Source organism: Cibotium barometz, chromosome 7 (assembly GCF_041138505.1).
Source record: "Cibotium barometz isolate CiBa-2024 chromosome 7, ASM4113850v1, whole genome shotgun sequence".
NCBI classification, from domain to species: Eukaryota; Viridiplantae; Streptophyta; class Polypodiopsida; order Cyatheales; family Cibotiaceae; genus Cibotium; species Cibotium barometz.
In genome coordinates this window covers 24,450,723-24,472,449 of record NC_141052.1, presented here as the reverse complement: position 1 = coordinate 24,472,449, position 21,727 = coordinate 24,450,723, and the positions used below count along the sequence as shown (strand labels likewise).

General features: G+C 44.7%; 1 protein-coding gene across 1 annotated transcript in view; it reads right to left on the bottom strand.

Moving 5' to 3' along the window:
* Positions 1-20,220, bottom strand: part of LOC147636808 (mitochondrial pyruvate carrier 4-like) — a 76,616-nt gene extending 56,396 nt beyond the window's left edge. The window contains exon 1 of the mRNA XM_086800366.1: positions 20,056-20,220. Within this exon, the coding sequence (XP_086656492.1) occupies positions 20,056-20,110 (55 nt within the window). The 5' untranslated portion in view covers positions 20,111-20,220. The remainder of the gene's footprint in view (positions 1-20,055) is intronic.
* Positions 20,221-21,727: the final 1,507 nt, after the last annotated feature.

Below are 21,727 nucleotides of genomic sequence, written 5' to 3'. Positions count from 1 at the left end.
GCCCCACATCCCCTTGCCACTTGTGTATCATTACGGGATATTCTTTGTGTATATAGAGCAGAGTTACACGCCTCTATCTCTCTCTCTCTCTTGTGCTGTTGTTTTTTGCATTGCATTTGCTCGTGTTCCCAAATCTGGTCATCATCTCCGCTACGTATTCTAACAGTGTGAAGTGACTTTTGTACTTTAGGTCACTCTCACTTTATCTTTTGTACTAGCATTGTGGTACACTCAATCACAATATAGAGTATTGTCTCATTCTTTCTCACGACTGCTTCATTGTGTGTGTCTGTGTTGTGCATTGGTGCAAACTCTAACCCTAATCCCAACACATACCACCAATGCCACCCGTACATGCCCTCAACAAGACTATCTATGGTCCGCCATGTCCGAAGCAAGAGTATGACAACTCTTGGTCCAGGCACAAACTAACTCTCAAGCCATAATGATAATAACCCATAAGTCACTTACAGGGTTGTTTTCCGTACAACGTACGATGGCTTATCGTACGGAATACCGTACGTACTCGTGTGGGTTTTATCAGAAAAAATATTTTTTTCCCCGATTTTTTTTTTCAAAACTAGATTTTTTCCCCCAAAAAAAATATTTTTTTGGTAGGTAATGGTCTTTCTTTTGCTTATCTATGGCTGTTTGAGCTTCCTCTGTACTATGATGCTTCCCTCCTTTCTAAAATACTCCATATTTGGACTTGGAAATACCTAAGTTTATAAGTATTTTTTTAAAACACCGTATTTTATCGTACGAGAAGAAAAAACTTTATATCGTACCATAGTTTCCCGTACGGTATCCTATCATACGAACCATACGGTATCGTACCTGACAACTATGGTCACTTACATAGTGACTATTGCTACTATAAATAACCATCCAATCATAGATAGCTAGTACCCATGGATTTATTAGTAATGAACCTATGTGAAAATATACCCAAAAACAGGTATTTATTCAGCCCTGGCCGCTCAAAATCTCATATAAATATGAAGCTCTTCTCGTGTTCATCATCCACAACATCCACGTGGACTTTGGCGCCCTGCACCTCAGGCTGCGTTTCTCTTCTGCGTTTCATCACCTGCTGGACTATTCATGAACTGCGCCTCACTGTGAGCATCACCACCTCCTGCTGGTCAGAATACGCCACCTTACAACAGGTTCATCTGCTGCGCCAACTGCTGCTGAAATGGCCGCCTATATCAACCTCACATCAGTGTTTTCGCAGCCCACTTCAGGTTCGCCTATTGCTGCTGGACTTCATCGCCTACATCAGGCTCACAACAGCATTTACTTCGCCTACATCAGGCTGACTTCATCATCTACATCAGATTGTCTTCAGCGTTTGCATCAGGCTTATGTCAGCGCTTTCATCAAGATCACTCCAGCTCTGTTAACTGCGTTTTATGGGACAGCAACTCTCTCTGCTTATTCGGAGTCTCACATAGAGCTCCTATACTGGACTTCATCTTTTATATTCACATCACCATTGCATGCTGTGTGTTTTACTCTGATATATTTGGTCCTTTGGTCTCTTTTGCCCTCACAAACCCTCGCCACCTATATCCGCCTGCTTCCCCTATAGGCCCTAGCCCTAAGGATTGGTATTACATACGTAGCATGCACAGTCCACAATCAAGCCATAGCTTGATCTAATCATACATGGCACACTACAATCAAGCCATGGAATCCTTGCTCCGGAAGTAGCCAAAGTCCCGACTCCAACAAGTTGGGTATTCATAATCACAACATTGCAGCTATCCATAATCCTTGGCTTTTATAGAACAAGTATTCATCCAAGGTCTACATAACTCTGCTTTCCGTGGGAAGAGGAATGCATCGGTGAGAAGAGCTGGAGCTCCCCCCATAGCTAGCATGTCACTCCTTCACCTTCGTCCATCCCTCCCATCCCCTGCACCACCTATGCATGCGCCCTCCCGCTTCCCCTCCTGCCATGCTGCATGTGATTGCCCCCACCTTCCTACCTCCAATGCACCCCCAACCTGCCCCCTTTCCCGCCTTTTGGCCCGCCCCATCACTGCCCTCCGCCACCTGCCTGCCCACTGCTTCCCCGCCATTTCACCAGCGCCACCTCCTTCGACCCCTCTTCCCTTGGTGTCACCTGCCTCCCCCCCCTTCTCCATCATCAAAAGAGAAAAGACTATAGTGAAGTAAAGACTCGGTCTGTAGGACTTATGCAATCTGAATACTTGGAAAAATCTAGAACTGTCTGCAGGTCACAAATATTGGGACCTGTGATGATTATGATTTGGGCTGGGCAAGGTGTGCTGATCTGACTAATGGTAGGCTGGTCTCACTCATCTGCTAACTGGTCTGACTGCTCGACCTAGATACCCACGACACTCATCCGCTTGCCCACATGACCTGACCACCTTTCTAGCCGCCCATCCAACCCGCCCAGACTCCCAGTGCAGAAGAGCTTGCATGGACAAAGGCTGCTCCAAAGTGTCACTAGAACTCCACTAGAACAGGATATCTCGTAGCCTCAGCTAGCCAGTGTTGCTGAAATAGGGAGTATGGCCACACCAATGAAGCTTGATCTGACACCTAAGATGAGCCAACAGGCAAAGAAGGGTAGCCAGGATTTGTTGAGGGTTTTGTCCAGCCGAATCCAGTGTAATCAAGCCAGGATTGGTCCTCCAAAATCCACACTCCACACGAGAGGTCTAGAGGCTAGAGCAACTACCATGCACAGGGTCTGTAAGGCAATTCTGCTATGGAAGGCAATCACCTGGATATGCTGTTGAGGCCCTGAGGCTGTCCTCAGTGAGATCCTCCCACAACCATCACACAACCACTCTCTAAAGATGGCTGCAACAATGTTGGCAACGTGATCCCAACTGCCATCCCAGGTACCCCAAAAGATGTAGGAGCACGTGCCTGACTCATGTCCATAGGGAAAACACACAAAAATTTTGCTGATCAAGGCTTGTCAGATTCTTGCTTCCTTCATGCTGGGAGGACTCTCAAATGGGCTACTTTAAATTTGGACTAGGCTATTCAAAGTCTGCCATGTCCATAGGGAAAACACACAAAACTTTTGCTGATCAAGGCTTGTCAGATTCTTGCTTCCTTCATGCTGGGAGGACTCTCAAATGGGCTACTTTAAATTTGGACTAGGCTATTCAAAGTCTGCCATGCCAGCTTGAGGAGTCCCACTCACGAAGCTTTGACAATCGTGAAGATCCATTCAGTTCCTCGCAGCTCGGATCCACAATGACACACCTACGGGTATTCAGGGAGCATCTCCCAAAGCCGGGAATCAAGGAAGAGTATCGAACAAGTGTGTCATGATTTGTGACTACTCTCTCTTAACCTCTCTTAATTACAACCTAATCATCATTCTTAGTGAAGAGACACTATTCAAAGGTTGTCTCCCGCGTCCCAAGGGTTATGTTGAAGAGGCATGTCTTATCTAAAGGATATGACCCTTCACCTTAGAGACACACATGTTCACTCAAAAGACAATTCTTTGATCAAGAGCCACCCCTGCATTTGGAATGTAACTCTTCACTTGTACCACTTCAGGCCCTTTATAAGAATGGCCCTTGTCTCAATGCAATGACACTCAACTTTCTGCTCTATTTTCTTGACTTTCAGTATTAAGTCTTTAACCATGTCTTATAAATATTATTAGACTAGAAATTCCTTACAGTGGTATGAGAACTCTCAAGTTCCACCCTGTGAGATGCCCACACCTAAGGCTCATGCTTCATAATCCTAGAGAACCCATAAAACCTAGCCATAGCCTGAGTTGTATGGAAGAGAAAGAATGAATGAGAACCCTAATTGCCCCCTTTTTTCTTAACTATGTAATAAAACTTCTTTTCTCACCAAAAGAAACTCATGGAAAGTGACAAAACATATCTAAATTCAAGGCGGAGGCGATGGTTTCATCCATGCACGATTGAGGAAGGGTGGTGTGGGGAGGGAATCGGGGAGGCTCAGTCAACGATTTTGTTCCTATCCACCCCTCCAGCAACATGCTTCACCAACGGGCATAATCGTTGGGCACCAATAGGCATGATTGTTGGGTTGAATCGTCTTTTACAAAGAGGCACGACTCTTCCCATTTACACACCTAAGGTTACAACCTTAGCCTTATATTCAGCCCATCAAAATCTTCAAACATTAAACAAAAAACATATCATGGTTTTGACGATTTACCCCTACGTAGCTTATTCGGCCAGCCCATTTACACACAAGATGAACTTAACTGCCAGTTGCCTAGCGATTTGCAGCCACTCCGTCATTTTTTAGCACCTCAACTCTTGCCTACACATAGCTACCAGCCCAGTATGCCTCTTCTGCACGACCTTGGCAACACCATGCATGCAGGTCTTCTTCAATTCTAATGGTGCCTCTATAGATTTGAGTTCGTGCATCCTAGCTGCCCCCTGTTAACAACAATCAGGTGTGCTCATTCCATTCCTTGGGTACTTACATTGTTACAATTGTGGCATTTCCACGTTACAGAGACCATTATGGACTCAAAACTCCTACCCTCATCCGTTGGACACACATTACAACTTTTGAGTAAACCCCACCACCTGCACATTTGTGTGGCTTATGGCTGAGGAAGTTTACAAGTTTAGCTATCTCAAGTATTCCCTTCCTCGGGAACCCTCTCCAGTGCTTACTCCTCTGCCTTCACCCATATCTGACCCTTCAGGTAGCACACTACTGTCAGAATACGCAGCGGAGATGATGACCAGATCTGGGAACACAAGAGCAAAACGCAGTGCAGAAAATAACAGCACAAGAGATAGAGAGGTAGAGGCATGTAACTCAGCTCTATATACACAAGAAGATCCCGGAAAATGATACAACAATAACAAGGGGGCTGGGGGCCACTTTATATGGCACCCAACAGCAGTCGGCCTGCTGTAGGGCAGCCGACAGGACACAAAAATCTCCACGACTGTAAAATACACAGTCGGCCAGCAGCGAAGGGGGTCGGCCAGCATCAGGGAAGTCCACGACTCATGCAAATCAGTCGGCCACCTCCAGAGTCTCCACAGATGCAGTCGGCCAGGTTCAAGGTCCTCCTGCCACTACAAGACTGCCTGCCACAGAGAAATAGGGAAAAATGGGGGGAAAATACGGAGAGTGGGGAAAAAATGAGAAAACACCAGATAAGGGCGGGCACACCCACAACAAAGGCCCTGGTGTATATGTATAGACAGGAGATGACTTCTAACACCCCCTCTCAGCTCCTGGCTGTCAAAACCAACCACAGTGAGCTGGGGTGCCGCCTGAGCAAATCCTGAGATAGCGACTTCGTGAAGACGTCCATCGTACTGTCCTCTGTCGAACAGAACTCTAGCAAGATGTCATCAGCAATGATCTGTTCACGAACAAAGTGCCTCTGGATGACCATGGGTTCCTCCAGTGGAAGCCCAATCCTGCAATGCACACCACCTCACAAGCAGCATCACAAGAAGCCCGGTACTCTGCCTCTGTCTTCGACAAGGCGAAAGATGACTGCCTCTTACTGCTCCATAAAACTGCTCCTGGGCCTGAAGTAGATCTCCTCGTGTCCGGATCTCCTCCCCAAACTGAGTCACTCCAACTGTGGAGTTGGACTCCATCAATCAATCCCCCTTCTATGTACAAGAGTCCATGATCCTTCTCATGCCGCAGAAACCACAGGATACGCAATCCTGCCTCCCAAAGAGTCATCTGCAACCATGAGCCCAACAGCCTCATCAGGAAGCTCACGTCCAATTTGGTGTCCATCAACCAGATCAATGAACCATTCTGCTTCTGAGTCAAAGAGGCATCACACTGCTCACAAGGATCAAAACCTGTTACGGTGCAAAGCCTAGTCCTGGAAACCTGCTGAAGACCACGCAAGGCCTTCTGAAACCTGTCAACCACCCTCTCTGAATCCGGAACGAAAAAGGCTGGAGTATACACCTCCTTCTGCAAGTAATCAACTGCCACCTGCCTGGCTTTCTGAAAGGTCCCCATGGAAAGAACATCCTCATCTACAGGAGGTTCTTTGTTCCGAATACTACGAGACATCAGAGCATAAGTTACCTATTCAGTTTCCTCTAACTGACGAACACAAGAACCACCAACATCAGTACTGGAAAGTTCCTGCCAACTGCTGCCATCTACTGGCAAGCTATCCACCATCTGGTCCCGTAAAGCCTGTACCTGCAGCGTATCCACATTTAAGTGGCCATTACCAGATTGCCACTCATCACAATCCTGAGGACCTGGGAGAGAGAGTGCTGAAAGCTTGTAAACTCCATTCTCCACTCCGTCTTCCCAAACCACCTGGCTTGTTGCTTTGTCCCAGAGAGCAACAAAATGCTCATCAAACTCCACCCGTACGCCAGTCTTGCAAACCTGATGCACTGACAACAGATGAAAACCAAGTGACAGAACATACAACACCTGGGAGGAATGCTTCCCCCCTCTGCCATCGGGAACTATCTCCATCCTGCCCTCACTGTGAATTGGGATAGTGGATGTATCCCCAGTAAGAATGTGACCAAAACACTTGCAGAGATCCTGTAAATCTGAACGGGAAGGAGTCACGTGCCTAGAAGCACCACTGTCTAGAATCCACTCCCGAGTATCCGTTGCGGAGAATCCTCCAATCTCCTCCCTGCCTGAAGAAAATGAAACATCGGTGTCCATCACCTCCAGGTGCACAAAAGCCGGAGTCTTCATGATTGCTACTGAGGAATCTTCACCCTTCTCGGTCTTCCGCTTGGGACACTACCTCCAATAGTGGCCTTTCTCACCACAATCATTACAGGTCCTCTCTGCCTTTAGTTTCTCGCGGTCAGTAACGGACTTCTTCTCAGAAGACTTCTCCGACGAAGCCTTCCCTTTGCCCGTGTTACGGCCTTTCGACCGTTGGCCAGTTAAGGCCTCTCCGAACCTCCACCCTGAGGAGGGTTCGTGAATCGTTCCTCCTGGTCCAAGACCATGGGCACAAGCTCCTCCCACGTGATGGTGTTGAGCCTGCCACCACTGGTAATCAAAGACGAGTAAAATGTTGAGTACTGAGAGGGCAAGTGCGACAGCAACGTTATGGCCATGTCCTCTGACGATATCTCCTTCCCAGCCTAAAGAACTTCCTGCTGAAGAGCCTGCAGCTTGTATATGCTTCCGCATCGTCGACGACTTTGTAGGGCTCATAACCCGCATCTGTACTTCCAAGGAAATCCTCTTCATGGGCGATACCCTGTTGTAAAGAGAGGCCAAATGCTGCCATATACCTCTGGCCAGCGTCATATGCTTTACATGATTGATTACCTACGGTGTGCAGTTGAGAAAGATAAACGAACGGACCCTGGCGTTGACACGATCCCACATCTGTGCCTGTGCCTCCCGGTCCTTTCGGATCGACGGTAACTCCCCTTTCTCTACTTCCGGCCATGGAACCCCAACAACGACAAAATCAGCGAGGTCGTAAGACTCCAGAACAGATTCCATCATAACCTTCCATATGCCGTAGTTGTTCCCGTCCAACTGATGGTCCACTAGGAACGTGGGGAGTGTCGGGATCTTCACATGCCTCTCGGCCATCTCAAACAGATCTGCCATTGCGGGGATGTATACTGAAAAAGGGTAGGTGGGTGGGAACAAAGAAGAACTAACACCTGCAAGTGGCTGTCCAGCAAATCAGCCCGCCGTCCTCTGGCTTCACCTCTCCTCGAATAGTCCCGTACAGTCCACCAATCAGCAACACAACGGTCCCCCTCTTGCTCACACAAATCCCAAGAACTATCTAGAGCCTAGGCTCTGATACCATATCAGAATACGCAGCGGAGATGATGACCACATCTGGGAACACGAGCAAAACGCAGTGCAGAAAATAACAGCACAAGAGATAGAGAGGTAGAGGCGTGTAACTCAGCTCTATATACACAAGAAGATCCCGGGAAATGATACAACAATGACAAGGGGGTTGGGGGCCATTTTATATGGCCCCCCAATAGCAGTTGGCCTGTTGTAGGGCAGGCGAGAGGACACAAAAATCCCCACGACTGTAAAATACACAGTCGGCCAGCAGCAAAGGGGGTCGGCCAACATCAGGGAAGTCCACAACTCATGCAAATCAGTTGGCCACCTCCAGAGTCTCCACAAATGCAGTCGGCCAAGGTTCAAGGTCCTCCTGCCACTACAAGACTCCCTCCCATGCCACAGAAAAATAGGGAAAAATGGGGGGAAAATCCAGAGAGTGGGGAAAAAATGAGAAAGCACCTGATAAGGGCGGGCACACCCACAACAAAGGCCCTGGTGTATATGTATAGACAAGAGATGACTTCTAACAACTACCTCCCAGCCTCGCCAATTCCACGTGTGGATCTTCGTCGTCAACCCTGCCCAAGAATATCTTCACCATTATACCTTTCTTCTACAGCGATACTCATGCATGGGTCTCTCTATTCCAATTCGCCGTATAATCTCCACGAAATCGGTCTTTACCAGGAGGTGCCTCACCTGCAAATAATTCATTACAAGCTGTGACACTCGACTATTCTCCTTGAACACCCACACCCTCTCCAATACCCTAGATTTCCAGCTTGATCCTAAGCCCTGCCGATCCATAGTTCCATTCTATACTAGTACGGATTCATTCAATCCATATTGTACGAATCTATTCCATCCGTACATCGTACGGAATAATTGATGTGGCTAATATTTTTTGTTATCCCAAAAAATGTCGATGTTCTAAACTAATAAGATCTTGTACATTTGTTTTTTCGCTTTTCTCTTGTTTTCTGTGCTGCCATGTTGTCCATACCTTGACGAGTTGTCGTACCTGCTACTATCGTACTTGCGGTTACACCGACTTGAACTATGGCATGAAGCAGAGGCGAGGGGGGCAATGAAAAGCAATCTCGGCAATGAGTTGGGGTACGGCTCTCTCTCTCTCTCTCTCTCTCTCTCTCTCTCTCTCTCTCTCTCTCTCTCTCTCTCTCTCTCTCTCTCTCTCTCTTTAAAACCTTAATTAAATTAATTTTAATGCTACTATTTGTCCCAATTTAAATCCCCATAATTTACTCCCCAATTTTCTTTGATTTCTCTCAATTTCATCAATTCCTTAATTCTCAAAATTAATTATTCTCCCCTTTTTTTCGGGAATTATTCACCCCTTTTTTCCCCCTAAATGCCCAAAATTCTCCGAATCTCAGGAAACTTTCTCAAATTCCTATAGTTTTTTGTATTTCACTCAATTTCCCAATTTTATCTTCCCAAATTATACTTGGTTGTTTCTTTGTTGCATTTTCAGAAATTCAGCCCATAATGTAACTTCTAATGTTGATTTTTGGGAATTTCAGCTTATCCAAGATGTCAAAGGCATCGAATCCTTACTGGGCTGCACACACCATCATCCTTAACACCATATCATTATCAGGTTCAGGCACCTGTCATTGGAAGTACCATTATTGTCCCTTGCGGGAGTCTAGCTCGATCACGCGCGTCATCCGCCACATGTCAAAGATGGGGAGCAAGGATATTAGTGGGTGCCCCAAGTAATCCATAGGAAAGCTGATGCTATTATAAAGGAATACGCCAGGGAGTTCCCACATGGCAGAGAGATTCGTAGCACTATCGTTGATGATAATGTATGCATCCTTTGCCTACAGATGCAGCACCTACTACTAGCAGAAAGAGAACTAGGGTTTCTGAGGATGAGGAAGTGCTAGCATCTTTAGCACCTATTGGCCAGCCTCCTAGGCAACGCAACATTGATTCCTCCTTGCACTCCATGTCTTGGATCAAGGAGAAACAACGTAGGACAGTGATTGAGATAGAGCACACTCCCATTGAGTACAATATCTTTTTCAATGTGTTATTTACGGATCAATGGAAGAGAAAGACTATCGCTATTACAACTGTAGGCAATGTGGATGGGTGGACAAGTTTAGAGTATAAAAAGATGAAAACCACCATGTTGAAGAAAGAGGAGACGATTAAGGCTTCTCTCCAACCTATCAAAGAAGGTTGGAAGAAGTTTGGTTGCACCATCATTTCAGATAGTTGGAGTGACACGAGGCGGCGCCACATAATTAACATCTTGGTCTCTTCATGTGTTGATACCTTTTTTTTTTGTGCAGTTGATGCAGTAAGGCAGGGAGCAGATCACAACTATTTTATCTACCACCACCTTCGTCAAATTATTTTGGAGGTGGGGATAAAGAACGTGGTGCAGATAGTCACAGACAATGCCACTAACTGTAAGAGGATGGGTGAGTCAATTACACAAGAGTTTCCAAGCGTTGTGTAGACTCCTTGCCCCCTGGATCTTCTTATGAAGGATATTGGGAGCTTGAGTTGGATGAAGCCTCTCATCGACGATGTGATACGCAAAGCTTCTTTCTTTGGAAAGAAGCACCAGGCATTGGCTATTTTTCGCTCCCATAATACAAAAGATATCGTACGATCTTCCCAAGACCAAATTTGCTTATATATATTTGGTCTTGGAGCGTTTGTATGATGTTCAAGATTCTCTTCTTTGATCAGTGGGTCGATGTACCTTGGACGCAAATACATAATGCAAATCAGGAAGTCCCAAGGGTCATTCAAAGAAAGGTGCTAGATGAGGAGTTCTGAACAAAAGTACATGACATCACCATAGTCTTAAAACTCCTATTTATCCTCTTGCGTGTTACAGATATGGAGAGACCTACCATGAGAATACTCTATCACCTTTTCCAAAAGATGAGAGAGCTTGCAACATGCACAGTCATCTCCAAAGCTACGTGAATAATGAATTATAATGTCTATATTTCTTATTCAATATTTTATATTTCAAATTACTATTCTCTTATCTTCATTTAAAATTCTTCAATTTTGAGTTACAGCATTATTTAAAATATGTACTTATGGTTGTTTACATTAATAGGGTGGATGAGATTTTGCACCTTGTAGAGAGGAGATGAGATTGGATGCATCGCTCAATTGCATCCTCTCTACAAGAGTGTGGATCTTTTCACAGACACCACACTTCCAGCCACAAGAGATTAGTACATGAGTCGTATTCTGACGAATAAGTAGCAAGTAAACATACACCGAGAGATAATAGGATACTCCAATAACTTTGGAGAATTCTATAGTCATCAAGTTTCTATGCTGCCAAAGGTGTGTAAGACATCTCTTAATTAGTGGAAGACATATAGATATCATTAGTCCCAACTAAAAAACCCTTCCACTTCGACTATTATCCAAAGTAATAATATACAATACATATTGATATAAGTTTATAACATTCATATCTGGCGTCTAGGGTGCAGGCTTGAACGTCTATTACAACTAACTTACTAAGCACTTATTAATATCAACATACTTGAATCTTTCTGGATATAAGGATTGTTCTTATGGAGCCAGTGAGAGGAACTGGAGTTCCTACTCTCTTATCCACACAAAGATCCGAAACTACCTGAGCACAACGCAACTAGAGTGATTGGTGTGTGCAAAGCTAACCTTCGACTAATTCAGAATCTTCGAAAGATGGATAGACCAAAACATGTAAAGTCAAGTTATGACATACACTTTATAGAAAGTTTAAAGTGACAGTCACTAATAACTACTAGTGAATACATGATGTGTAGGTTGATGTTGAGAAGCTCGAGCGTCACAAATAACAGCATGCCGAGGAAAGCAACATAGTACACAATAACCATGAGAAGGTATATAGATAGCTTCACAAAGAGCTCGAGTGCATTGGTAAACGAGTCACTCGAGCTCTCACGACCACTTTCCTCACTTCTTCAACTCAGCCGAGACGTCCTTGCACCTCTAGAGGCATCAGGGTCGACCACTTTCCTCACTTCTTTAACTCAGCCGAGACGTCCTTGCACCTCTAGAGGCATCAGGGTGTATACTCGTGGTACACATTTAAGATAAAAAGCCGCCAAAGCAATCGGTGAAGGTAATCCAAAGCCAGATGCAGACTCTTCCAGAGAAGAGACATGGGCCCTCTACCATTGTTGAGGAGATATCAGATACCGATATACCAGGTGATGTGGTGAAACGGAAGCCGCTATGTGATTCAGATGGAAATCTCCTCACAGATGTAGACTACTCATCATCCTCATCTTCAAGCTTGGATGATAATGAGTGAGTGGTGACTCATGAGACTTGATTTATTAGTCAATGGTCTTGTAGTGACCGATCGCTCCTACTAGTAGGTAGTTAGCATATCAGTATTTATTTCAGTAGTGTCCACTAACTAGTCACATTTTCACCTTGTAGCTATTAGCTAGCCTTGTACTTTCATGATTTATGACCAAATATATATAATATCATAGTATTTTGTGCCGGCCATATCGCTATAATATTTGTACTAGAATTACGGATTTAGTAGGACTTCAGTCAACCCACAAGACTATATAACTATCAACTCCATTATGCATAGTATGGACTAGATACTACGACCTCCCCACTAACGTCATCAGTGCCCAATAGTGGGTGTAGAACTCTGTATCAAGATATGCTCTCACACACGCACTCCACAGACACACACACACACACACACACACACATGAGAGCATATATTCACACAAAGGCCTTCGTACTGAGTTTTTGTCAAACCTCCGGAGATGCAGCGCAGACTCAACCATAATGAAGCCTAACACTAAGAGAAGTAGCAAATAGAAAGAATTAGTACAGCAAATAAGTGTTTGAATAGGTGTTTGAATTTTAATTGTTTTTTGTGTAATTTTGTATACCAGTGTTGCTAAATTCTAGATGGGTTATAAGATATATTTTTTTATTTATTATATATTTACAATATTAAAAAAGTGAACGTAGTGAACGTACTTAAATTACATATCCCGATGAATACTTTATGTACTCGTACATATACTGTACCGTACCGCATGATACCTAAAATACGCAACCACTATACACCAATCCCCTATGAAATACCAGGTGGCCTATTGTTGCTGCTCCTTTGGTAGCCTCGGCATGCACAATGGCTTCTACTCACCTAAATAGTGGTTGATACACAAACGAGTACATAAAGTACGCACCGAGATAAGTACTTAAAGTACGTTCACTTTTTTAAAATAATGCATATATATATATAATAAATATATATTGTAAACCATTTATAAATTAGCAACACTAGTACACAAAATCACGCAAAAACAATTAAAATTCAAACATCGATGTCCTATAAATGTCAAATGAGCTACGGGCATACAACATAAAGTCCTATTGAATCCGAAATCCTAATATAAACATCAATAGCCATATGGCCGACACAGACTAATATGGCATCATACATGTTTGATCATAAATCATGAAAGTACAAGGCTAGCCGCTAGTAGCTAGTAGCTATAACCTGAAAATGTGACTAGCTAGTGGTCACCACTGAAATAAATACTAATGCGCTAATGACTAACTAGTAAGAGCAACCAGCCACCACACGGCCATTGACTAATAAATCAAGTCTCATAAGTCAACACTCACTCATCATGATCTAAGCCTGAAGATAAGGATGATGAGTAGTCTCCATCGATGAATAGATTCCAATCAGAATCACATAGCAGCTTCCTCTTGTTAGCACTTTCATCCCCAATTTCTGCTCTTTATTGTGCCCATTTGGTCCCCTTTTGTATGGCCCTTGCTTGTGGGCTGGCCACCCCTTTTTTAGTATTTTTCTGGGATTTTTCCTAGCCATTCTGGCATTTTTCCAGTGAGCCATGTCCAACAGCTCCAGTCGGCCTGTTTCTGAGCTCCAGTCGGCCAGCTCTTCCCCACTATAAATAGTGGGTGCTGGCCTCTCATTTTTCATTGAGTCTTGTACTTATTTGCTCCCTCACTTATGAGACTATCACTGTCTCTTGCTTGGGACTGTTTTGGTTCAGTATATTCAGCATAGTTTGCTCCATATCTCTCTCTCTCTTGCACTCTCTGTTCAGCACATTCTAGTGCCACTCTGCTTCCGCTCTGTGCACTCTTTCATGGTATCATCGCTCCAGGTTTAACAACCTTTCTGCTGCCCCAGATTCAGCCCTGTTTTCAGCACCTTCTCCTCTGTGTTTTCTTCCAGATCCATAGCTTTTGCTGCTGCGTTTTCTGGACAGCACTCTGCTGGTCGTTTTTTCTTCAGATTGGCTTCACCGATTCAGCCGTCTGGCTCTTGGAGATCAGCGTTTTATTGCCCACTTGGAGATTGGACTGCAGGCGGCCTGTTTTTCTACAGGACAGCACTTGTTCACTGCTGCGTTTTCCTCTCCGGTGGTCCTTTCCCTTTGCAGAGGGGGCTTGTGGTGTTGCAGGCTTTGGTGGCACTCTTGGTACCTGTGGAGGACACCTTTTCTTCAGAGATTGTGCATTTCTTGAGATTGAGCCCAAATCTTGTGATGGCTACTCCCACTTCTCTTCATATGTTTGCTGAGTCTGCCAAGTTGGATGGTTCCAACTACACCCTATGGAAGGTGAAGGTGAAATTGGCCTTGCATGGCGTGGATCTCTGGGATTGGCTTGTTACACCAGCCAATGCCACCCCTCCCACCCTTGCTTCCGGTGGTGTGACTCAGGCACAGATTGATATTTGGCAGTCGAATGATCGACGTTTTCTCCTTCCTAATGTTGAACAGTCAGGATGCTGTTCTCTCTCATGTGCGTACAGCAGATGCGGCACATGAAGTTTGGAAGGCTTTTGCAGATCTCTATGAGATTAAGTCTCCGGGTCGGATTTTGGCATTGGAAAAGCAACTTATGAACTTATCAGTTTCTGCGTTTCCATCTTTATCTGCTTTCATCTCGAAGATGAAAGATCTCCGGGACGAGCTTGCTGTTTGTGGCAAGGACATCTCCACAGAGGATATGGCTATTCGGCTGCTCTCCAAACTTCCAGAGAGGTTTGATGCATACTTTCAGTCTCTGGTTTCTTCTCCTCGTCCTGTTCCAGTTACTTGGGAGGAAGTTCTCCCCTCCATTATGCAGATAGAGTCTCGCTTTGAGGAGCGGACTGGCACCTCCGGTGGCCCTGATGGAGCTTTGGCAGCATGAGATAAAGGGAAGTCTCAACAAAAGAAAGGTAAAGGGGTTCTGACAAGAACTCCAAGGATTCCGATAAGGATAAAGACAACAAATCTTCAAAGAATAAGGACATTGAATGTCATTATTGTGGCAAGAAGGGTCACAAGTCACCCCAATGTCACAAGAAGAAGCGTGATGAAGCAGCAAAGAACTCTTCCTCAACGGCGGTGTCTCAACCCAAGAAGGATGATGGAATTCTTCTCTTAGTAAGTACTCGGCGTATACTTGCTCTTGTGACTTCTCAGTCACGGTCTTGGATTGTTGATAGCGGTGCTACTGCTCATATGACACCCCATCGAGATTGGTTCGAGGACTTCACTGCCAAATCAGGCGAGATCACTCTGGGTGATTCTTCTTCTGTGCCAGTGCATGGTCATGGCACTATCCCCATCTTCCGTTCTGAAGAGGACAAGAGGTACTTCTCTGACGTTCTGTATATTCCAGATTTGGCTTTTAACCTTTTGTCAGTGAGTGCTCTTACAGCTCAGGGTGCGGAGGTGATCTTTTCTCGTTATGAGATTACCATTCGTGATAAAGCGACTGGTAGCATCTTGGCTCAGGGAGTCCAAGATAGTGGCCTCTACAAACTGACCGCTCTGCTTTCTTCTGGTGCTTCTTCTGCTCTTTGGCATGCTTGGTTTGGCCATTTGAGCTATCAGCTTCTGCAGCGAGCTTCGAAGGATGGGTTGGTTGATGGATTACCAACCATCAAGGCTCCGTCTTCTCCTTGTTCCTCTTGTTTACAGGGGAAGCAGCACCGAGCCGCCTTTTCGAAGGAGGCGACACACAGATCTTCGACATCACTTGCTCTCATTCATGCAGACTTATGTGGTCCTATGAGTACCGCGTCTTTGAGTAAGGCGTTGTACATGCTCGTGATGGTGGATGATTTTACCAGATATACTTGGGTTTTCTTTCTGAAGACCAAGGATGAGACTTTTCATCACTTCTGTGATTGGAAAGCCGAGGTGGAAAAAGAGACCGGTCACTCCGTCAAGGCTCTCAAGACCGATGGAGGGGGTGAGTTTACATCCCAGGAGTTTCAGCAATATTGCAAGACACATGGCATTCGGAGACAGCTTACTACAGCATATACTCCATCTCAGAATGGAGTTGCCGAGAGGAAGAATAGGACCATTATGGAGATGGCCCGTGCTATGCTTGAGCATTCTTCATTACCTCGACGTTTCTGGGTTGAGGCGGCTTCCACTGCTGTCTACATTCATAATAGGTCTCCTACTGCTGCTCTTCCCGACAAAACTCCATATGAGGCTTTCCATGGTGAGAAGCCCTCCGTTGTTCATTTCCGGATATTTGGATGTACCGCGTATGTTCATGTGCCTAAGGAGCACCGCTCCAAGTTGGACTCGAAGTCTCAGCGCATGACTTTTCTCGGATACAGCACTGTGTCCAAGGCATATCGTCTTTATGATCCTCAAGCCGGTAAAGTTGTTGTGAGCTGTGATGTGGTGTTCGACGAGACTCCTACATCTTCAGAGGGGGGTGGTGAGCTTCTTCTTCCTGCACCTCCTTCTCCTCCTCCTACTCCTCCTCCTGCTCCCGCTGTTACTGTTACACCTCCAGCTGAGGATTCTCAGTCAGATGATGATGACCCTGCTCCTCCGACGAGTTCGAGCAGATCTGTACCTGGTTGGTATTATCAGACAGTTCGTGACTCTGGGTTACGTGAGCTTCCTTTTGCTCCTCCGCCTGGTTCTCTTCGGCGTTCTTCCAGAGTTACAGGGAAACAAATTCATGAGGGCAACATGTTTGTTAATTATGCTCTTATGTCTACAATCATTAATGGTCCTTCTGATCCCACTTCTGTAGACGAGGCTCTTTCACATGAGTCTTGGCGTCATGCTATGCAGACAGAGCTGGATGCTATCGAACGGAATGGCACTTGGATTTTGGTGCCTCGGCCTCTGCAGCGTAAGGTGATTGGTGTGCGTTGGATTTTCAAATCAAAGTTCCGAGCTGATGGCAGCTTGGACAAGCACAAGGCGAGGTTGGTTGCCAAGGGTTATGCTCAGCGCCCTGGTGTCGACTTCGATGAGACCTTCGCTCCAACGGCCCGGATGACTACCATTAGTACCGTTCTTGCACTTGCAGGACATCATAGATGGCCCGTTTTCCAGATGGACATCAAGTCGACTTTCTTGAATGGAGAGCTTACACAGGAGGTTTATATTGATCAGCCGCCAGGATTTGTTGTTCCGGGCAAACAGGATCATGTGTACCGGCTGAAGAAGGCTTTATATGGTCTAAAGCAGGCTCCGCGGGCTTGGTACCAGCAGATTGATGAGTTCTTTCAGAAGCTCGGCCTGCGCCGTTCTCATGCAGATTTGAACCTTTATATCCTCCTTGAGAGGGGGTTGATTGTTATCATTGTGGTCTATGTTGATGACCTCATCTTTACAGGTTCTTATTCTGTGCGGATCCGTTCTGTTATGGATGCTTTGGAGACAGAGTTTGAGATGACGGATCTGGACCTCTTGCACTATTTTCTTGGCTTTGAGATTTGGCAGACCTCGAAGGGCATTTTCTTCTCTCAGCAGAAGTACACTCGGGAGATTCTCGACAGATTTCAGATGACTGGGTGCAAACCAGTATCTTCTCCTTTGAATATTGGTGAGAAGCTTTCTTCTCTAGATGCTTCTCCTGGGACTGATCAGGGACAGTATTGGGTTCTCGTTGGTTGTTTGGTATGGTTGACCTACTCCCGATTGGACATATGCTTCGCAGTCAGTTTATTGAGTTCCTTCTCATCCAAACCCCGTCAACAGCATTGGCGGTGTGCTCTCAGAGTTCTTCAGTACTTACGTGGCACTCTGGATTTTGGCATCTTTTATGGCCAAGGACACACTCTTGTTGGATGGTCTGACTCAGACTGGGCTGGAGATCCAGATACACGGCGTTCGACCACTGGTTGTGTTTTTTCACTTGGGTCTAGAGCCATTTCTTGGAGCAGTAAAAAGCAGCCTGCTGTGGCGCTTTCCTCTACCGAGGCCGAGTACCGTGCAGTTTGTTATGCTGCATGTGAGGCGATATGGTTGCGGAGATTATTGGAGGAGCTTGGCTGTCCTCCTACCGGATCTACTCTTCTTTGGTGTGACAATCAGAGTTGCATCGCCATCGCCAAGAACCCTGTGTTTCATGCTTGTACGCAACACATTGAGATTCAGTATCACTATGTTCGTGAACGGGTTCTTGTTGGAGATTTACGTTTGGAGTATTGTCCTTCCGCAGAGAATGCTGCAGATTTGTTTACCAAGCCAGTTTCTCAGGCTTCCTTGGCTCCTCATCTTCGGATTCTCGGAGTTTGTTCGGCATCTGGTGCTGAGAGGGGATGTTAGCACTTTCATCCCCAGTTTCTGCTCTTTATTGTGCCCATTTGGTCCCCTTTTGTATGGCCCTTGCTTGTGGGCTGGCCACCCCTTTTTTAGTATTTTTATGGGATTTTTCCCAGCCATTCTGGCATTTTTCCAGTGAGCCATGTCCAACAGCTCCAGTCGGCCTGTTTCTGAGCTCCAGTCGGCCAGCTCTTCCCCACTATAAATAGTGGGTGCTGGCCTCTCATTTTTCATTGAGTCTTGTACTTATTTGCTCCCTCACTTATGAGACTATCACTGTCTCTTGCTTGGGACTATTTTGGTTCAGTATATTCAACATAGTTTGCTCCATATCTCTCTCTCTCTTGCACTCTCTGTTCAGCACATTCTAGTGCCACTCTGCTTCCGCTCTGTGCACTCTTTTACCTCTCCACATCGCTTAATACATCAGTACCTGATATCTCCAAAGGTAGACGGTCCAAGTCGCTCCTCTGGAAGCGTCCGTATCTTGTACTCTAGATCACCTCTATCAGGCGCTCTGGCAGCTCTCCATCTCGAATGTACACCACGAGTATACACCCTGGTGTAAAAGGATGACTTTGTTGAGCTAAAGAAGTAAGAGACATGGTCGTGAGAACTTGAGACTGAGCTCGAGTGACTCGTCTATCAATGTCCTCAAGCTCTCTATGAAGCTGTCTCTATATCTTCTCATACTCATCACGTACTATGTCGCTCTCCTCATCATGTTACTGCTGTGTCTATAATGCTCGAGCTCCTCAATATCAATCTGAATAACATATGTGCGCTAGTAGTTATTAGTGACCAGTCACTTTAAACTTACTATGAAGTGTATGTCAAAACTTGTCACTTTTACATATTTTGGTCTATCTATCTTTCGAATATTCTAAATTAGTCGCGCGTGAGAAAATAACGCAAGGTCTGATGATCTGTCTGCACGATGAAATTAGCCCCAAGCAAATAGTGTTTCCATGTAGAAAGAGCATGAATTAGAGTCAACATCTCTTTCTCATAAACCTATAAATGCTTCTCGGCATTCTGTAATATACAACTCTCATAGGCTGTCACATGTCCTTCTTGCATGAGAACTGTCCCAATGCTGTTCCCACGTGCATCACACTAGACAACAAAAGCTTTTCGGAGATTTGCAAATATCCTTGAAGAAAAAAAAGCAATCACGTTGCATCAAAATGTTGGTTGAAATACACTCTTGTACTTAAGTTCCTTCTTTTCTGCTAACGGGAGTGCAGCAGCGTATATCCATGGCTCGTTTCCAAAGCACAATCCTGTTTCATTATCCAAGACAAACTGACACCCACCTAATTCTCCAACATTCCAGTAACAGAGATCAACATGCTTCAGCATCTAGCTCTTATATTCACCCATTCTTCACCAACACTGTCAGGCTCTCGTCCACCACAAAATTGCCCTTGTCATGCCACGAGTGAAGTCTCAAAACTCTTAAAGGGACCCTTCTCTTGGCATGTGCTTGTGCTTACATGTGTAATAGAAGACCGTAAGAAACCCATGTTTGATCCATCTCCTAGCCAGTGCTGATCCTGCCTCTCGAGGTGGTTTAAAAGCTACATATAGGGCATGTAAACTTGCTCAGAAAAACAAGAAATCCTAAACTAATCAGACAGGGACTCACTGGTTTTGGGGCCAGCGGGGTGGTTCCACAGAGCCATCAGACGAGCGGTCGCCATGGATTTGCAGGGAACCAAAGGAGCGTGTGAAGCCCGGCCGAACGTGGAGAGAAGATGCAAAATACGCCTTTGACGTTTCTTGTTTTAGCAATCGCCCACATTGACCGTTCAAAACACTATATGTTAAAGAGAAAAATAATGGTACTCTCACACAAGAGGGAAGTTATTGGACAACACCTCGCCAATAATTGATAAGAACTAGATGCACTTTTTAAGTCCAGAGAAGGCTATCTTCTGTGAGAACGTACACAACGTGCACTGTATGTAAGGCAACACCCCTACAACACTTGCACAATGTAGAATATTTCATAGCACAAAACTTAAACTCAAATTGTATAATAACACAGATGGAGAACAAGACTGCTCCACACCCATGTTTTTCAATAAGGGAGCGTCAAAGTCTAATCTAGAAATAATAAGGCAAAGAATGCTAGAACAAAGCTAGGATGCAAGAGACACCCCCGTCTTTCATGGTGGGTGTCTAGCATGCTTTCATCATGGGATTGGCTTAAATCCATTCACAACAAGAAATATTCCCAAAGCCATCAATTTCTACATACTTGGTATAGCACAAGGCTATGCCTGCAAATGTGCCCAAGGTGACACTCCAAATATTAGATGAAAGAATTGAGGCGAAACTCAAGGGTGTAAGTGAGCTATGGGTCAAGGACATATGTATATGGACTTTAACTTCTCTTGCCATTGTGTATAAAAGTCATTTTCTCTACATTCTGAGATAAGCTTTTTCTCTTCGAGCTTACTCTTACTTAAAAGCTTCTCTCTACTTTCCCTCTTGTTATTTTATCCATTCGATCTCTACGCTGATGAGCTCTCATTAATTTGTAGGCACTATGATGCTTGGGAGTCTTCAAGTTCTTGTTGTTTGCATCCATTTGATCTCTATGATTGTGAGCTCTCATTGATTTGTATGTACTATGATGCTTGGGAGTCTTCACGTTCTTTTTAACCCAATCATTGTAGAACTAGGGTCATAATAGTCAAAGGGCTATATTTTCTTTATTTTGGGGAGCATGTAATTTTAGGCCATGAATAGCAATTCTAGCCATAGATAACAAGTTTTATCTAGTTAGGGAGAAGCAATTAAAGGTGTTTCTAATTCTTTCATTTTTGGTGGACTTTGCTTACTATAAATAGAAATATTTTGGTGTACTTCACTTACATTATATAGAAATTCTTTAAACTATGAGAAGCAAAGAAGTAAACAATAAGGAAGAGTGAGAGAGATGAAAGTCAAGAGAAGCTATGTGCAATCTAGTGAGAGAAAGAATCTAGGGAGATCTAAGTAGTAGGAAGCAACATCATTACAAAGGGAACCTGTTAGAGAAAGAAACGTGCAAACTCATAATCTCGATGAAACAGCCTTGATCTCAAACCTCAAGCCTTGGGAATTTGACATTTAACTTATAAGAAATCACCTTGGCCTTAAGCTCATAAGAGAGAAAGAAACTAGCAAACTTATAATATGGATAAAATAGCCTTGTACCTTGACTGTTAACTTATATACTTGTGAGTTGAAAACTTTTGCACTTGGAAAGCACCAAAACATGAAAAGTGAGCACTAGTGCATGAACACTTTAATATCGAAAATAACACTTG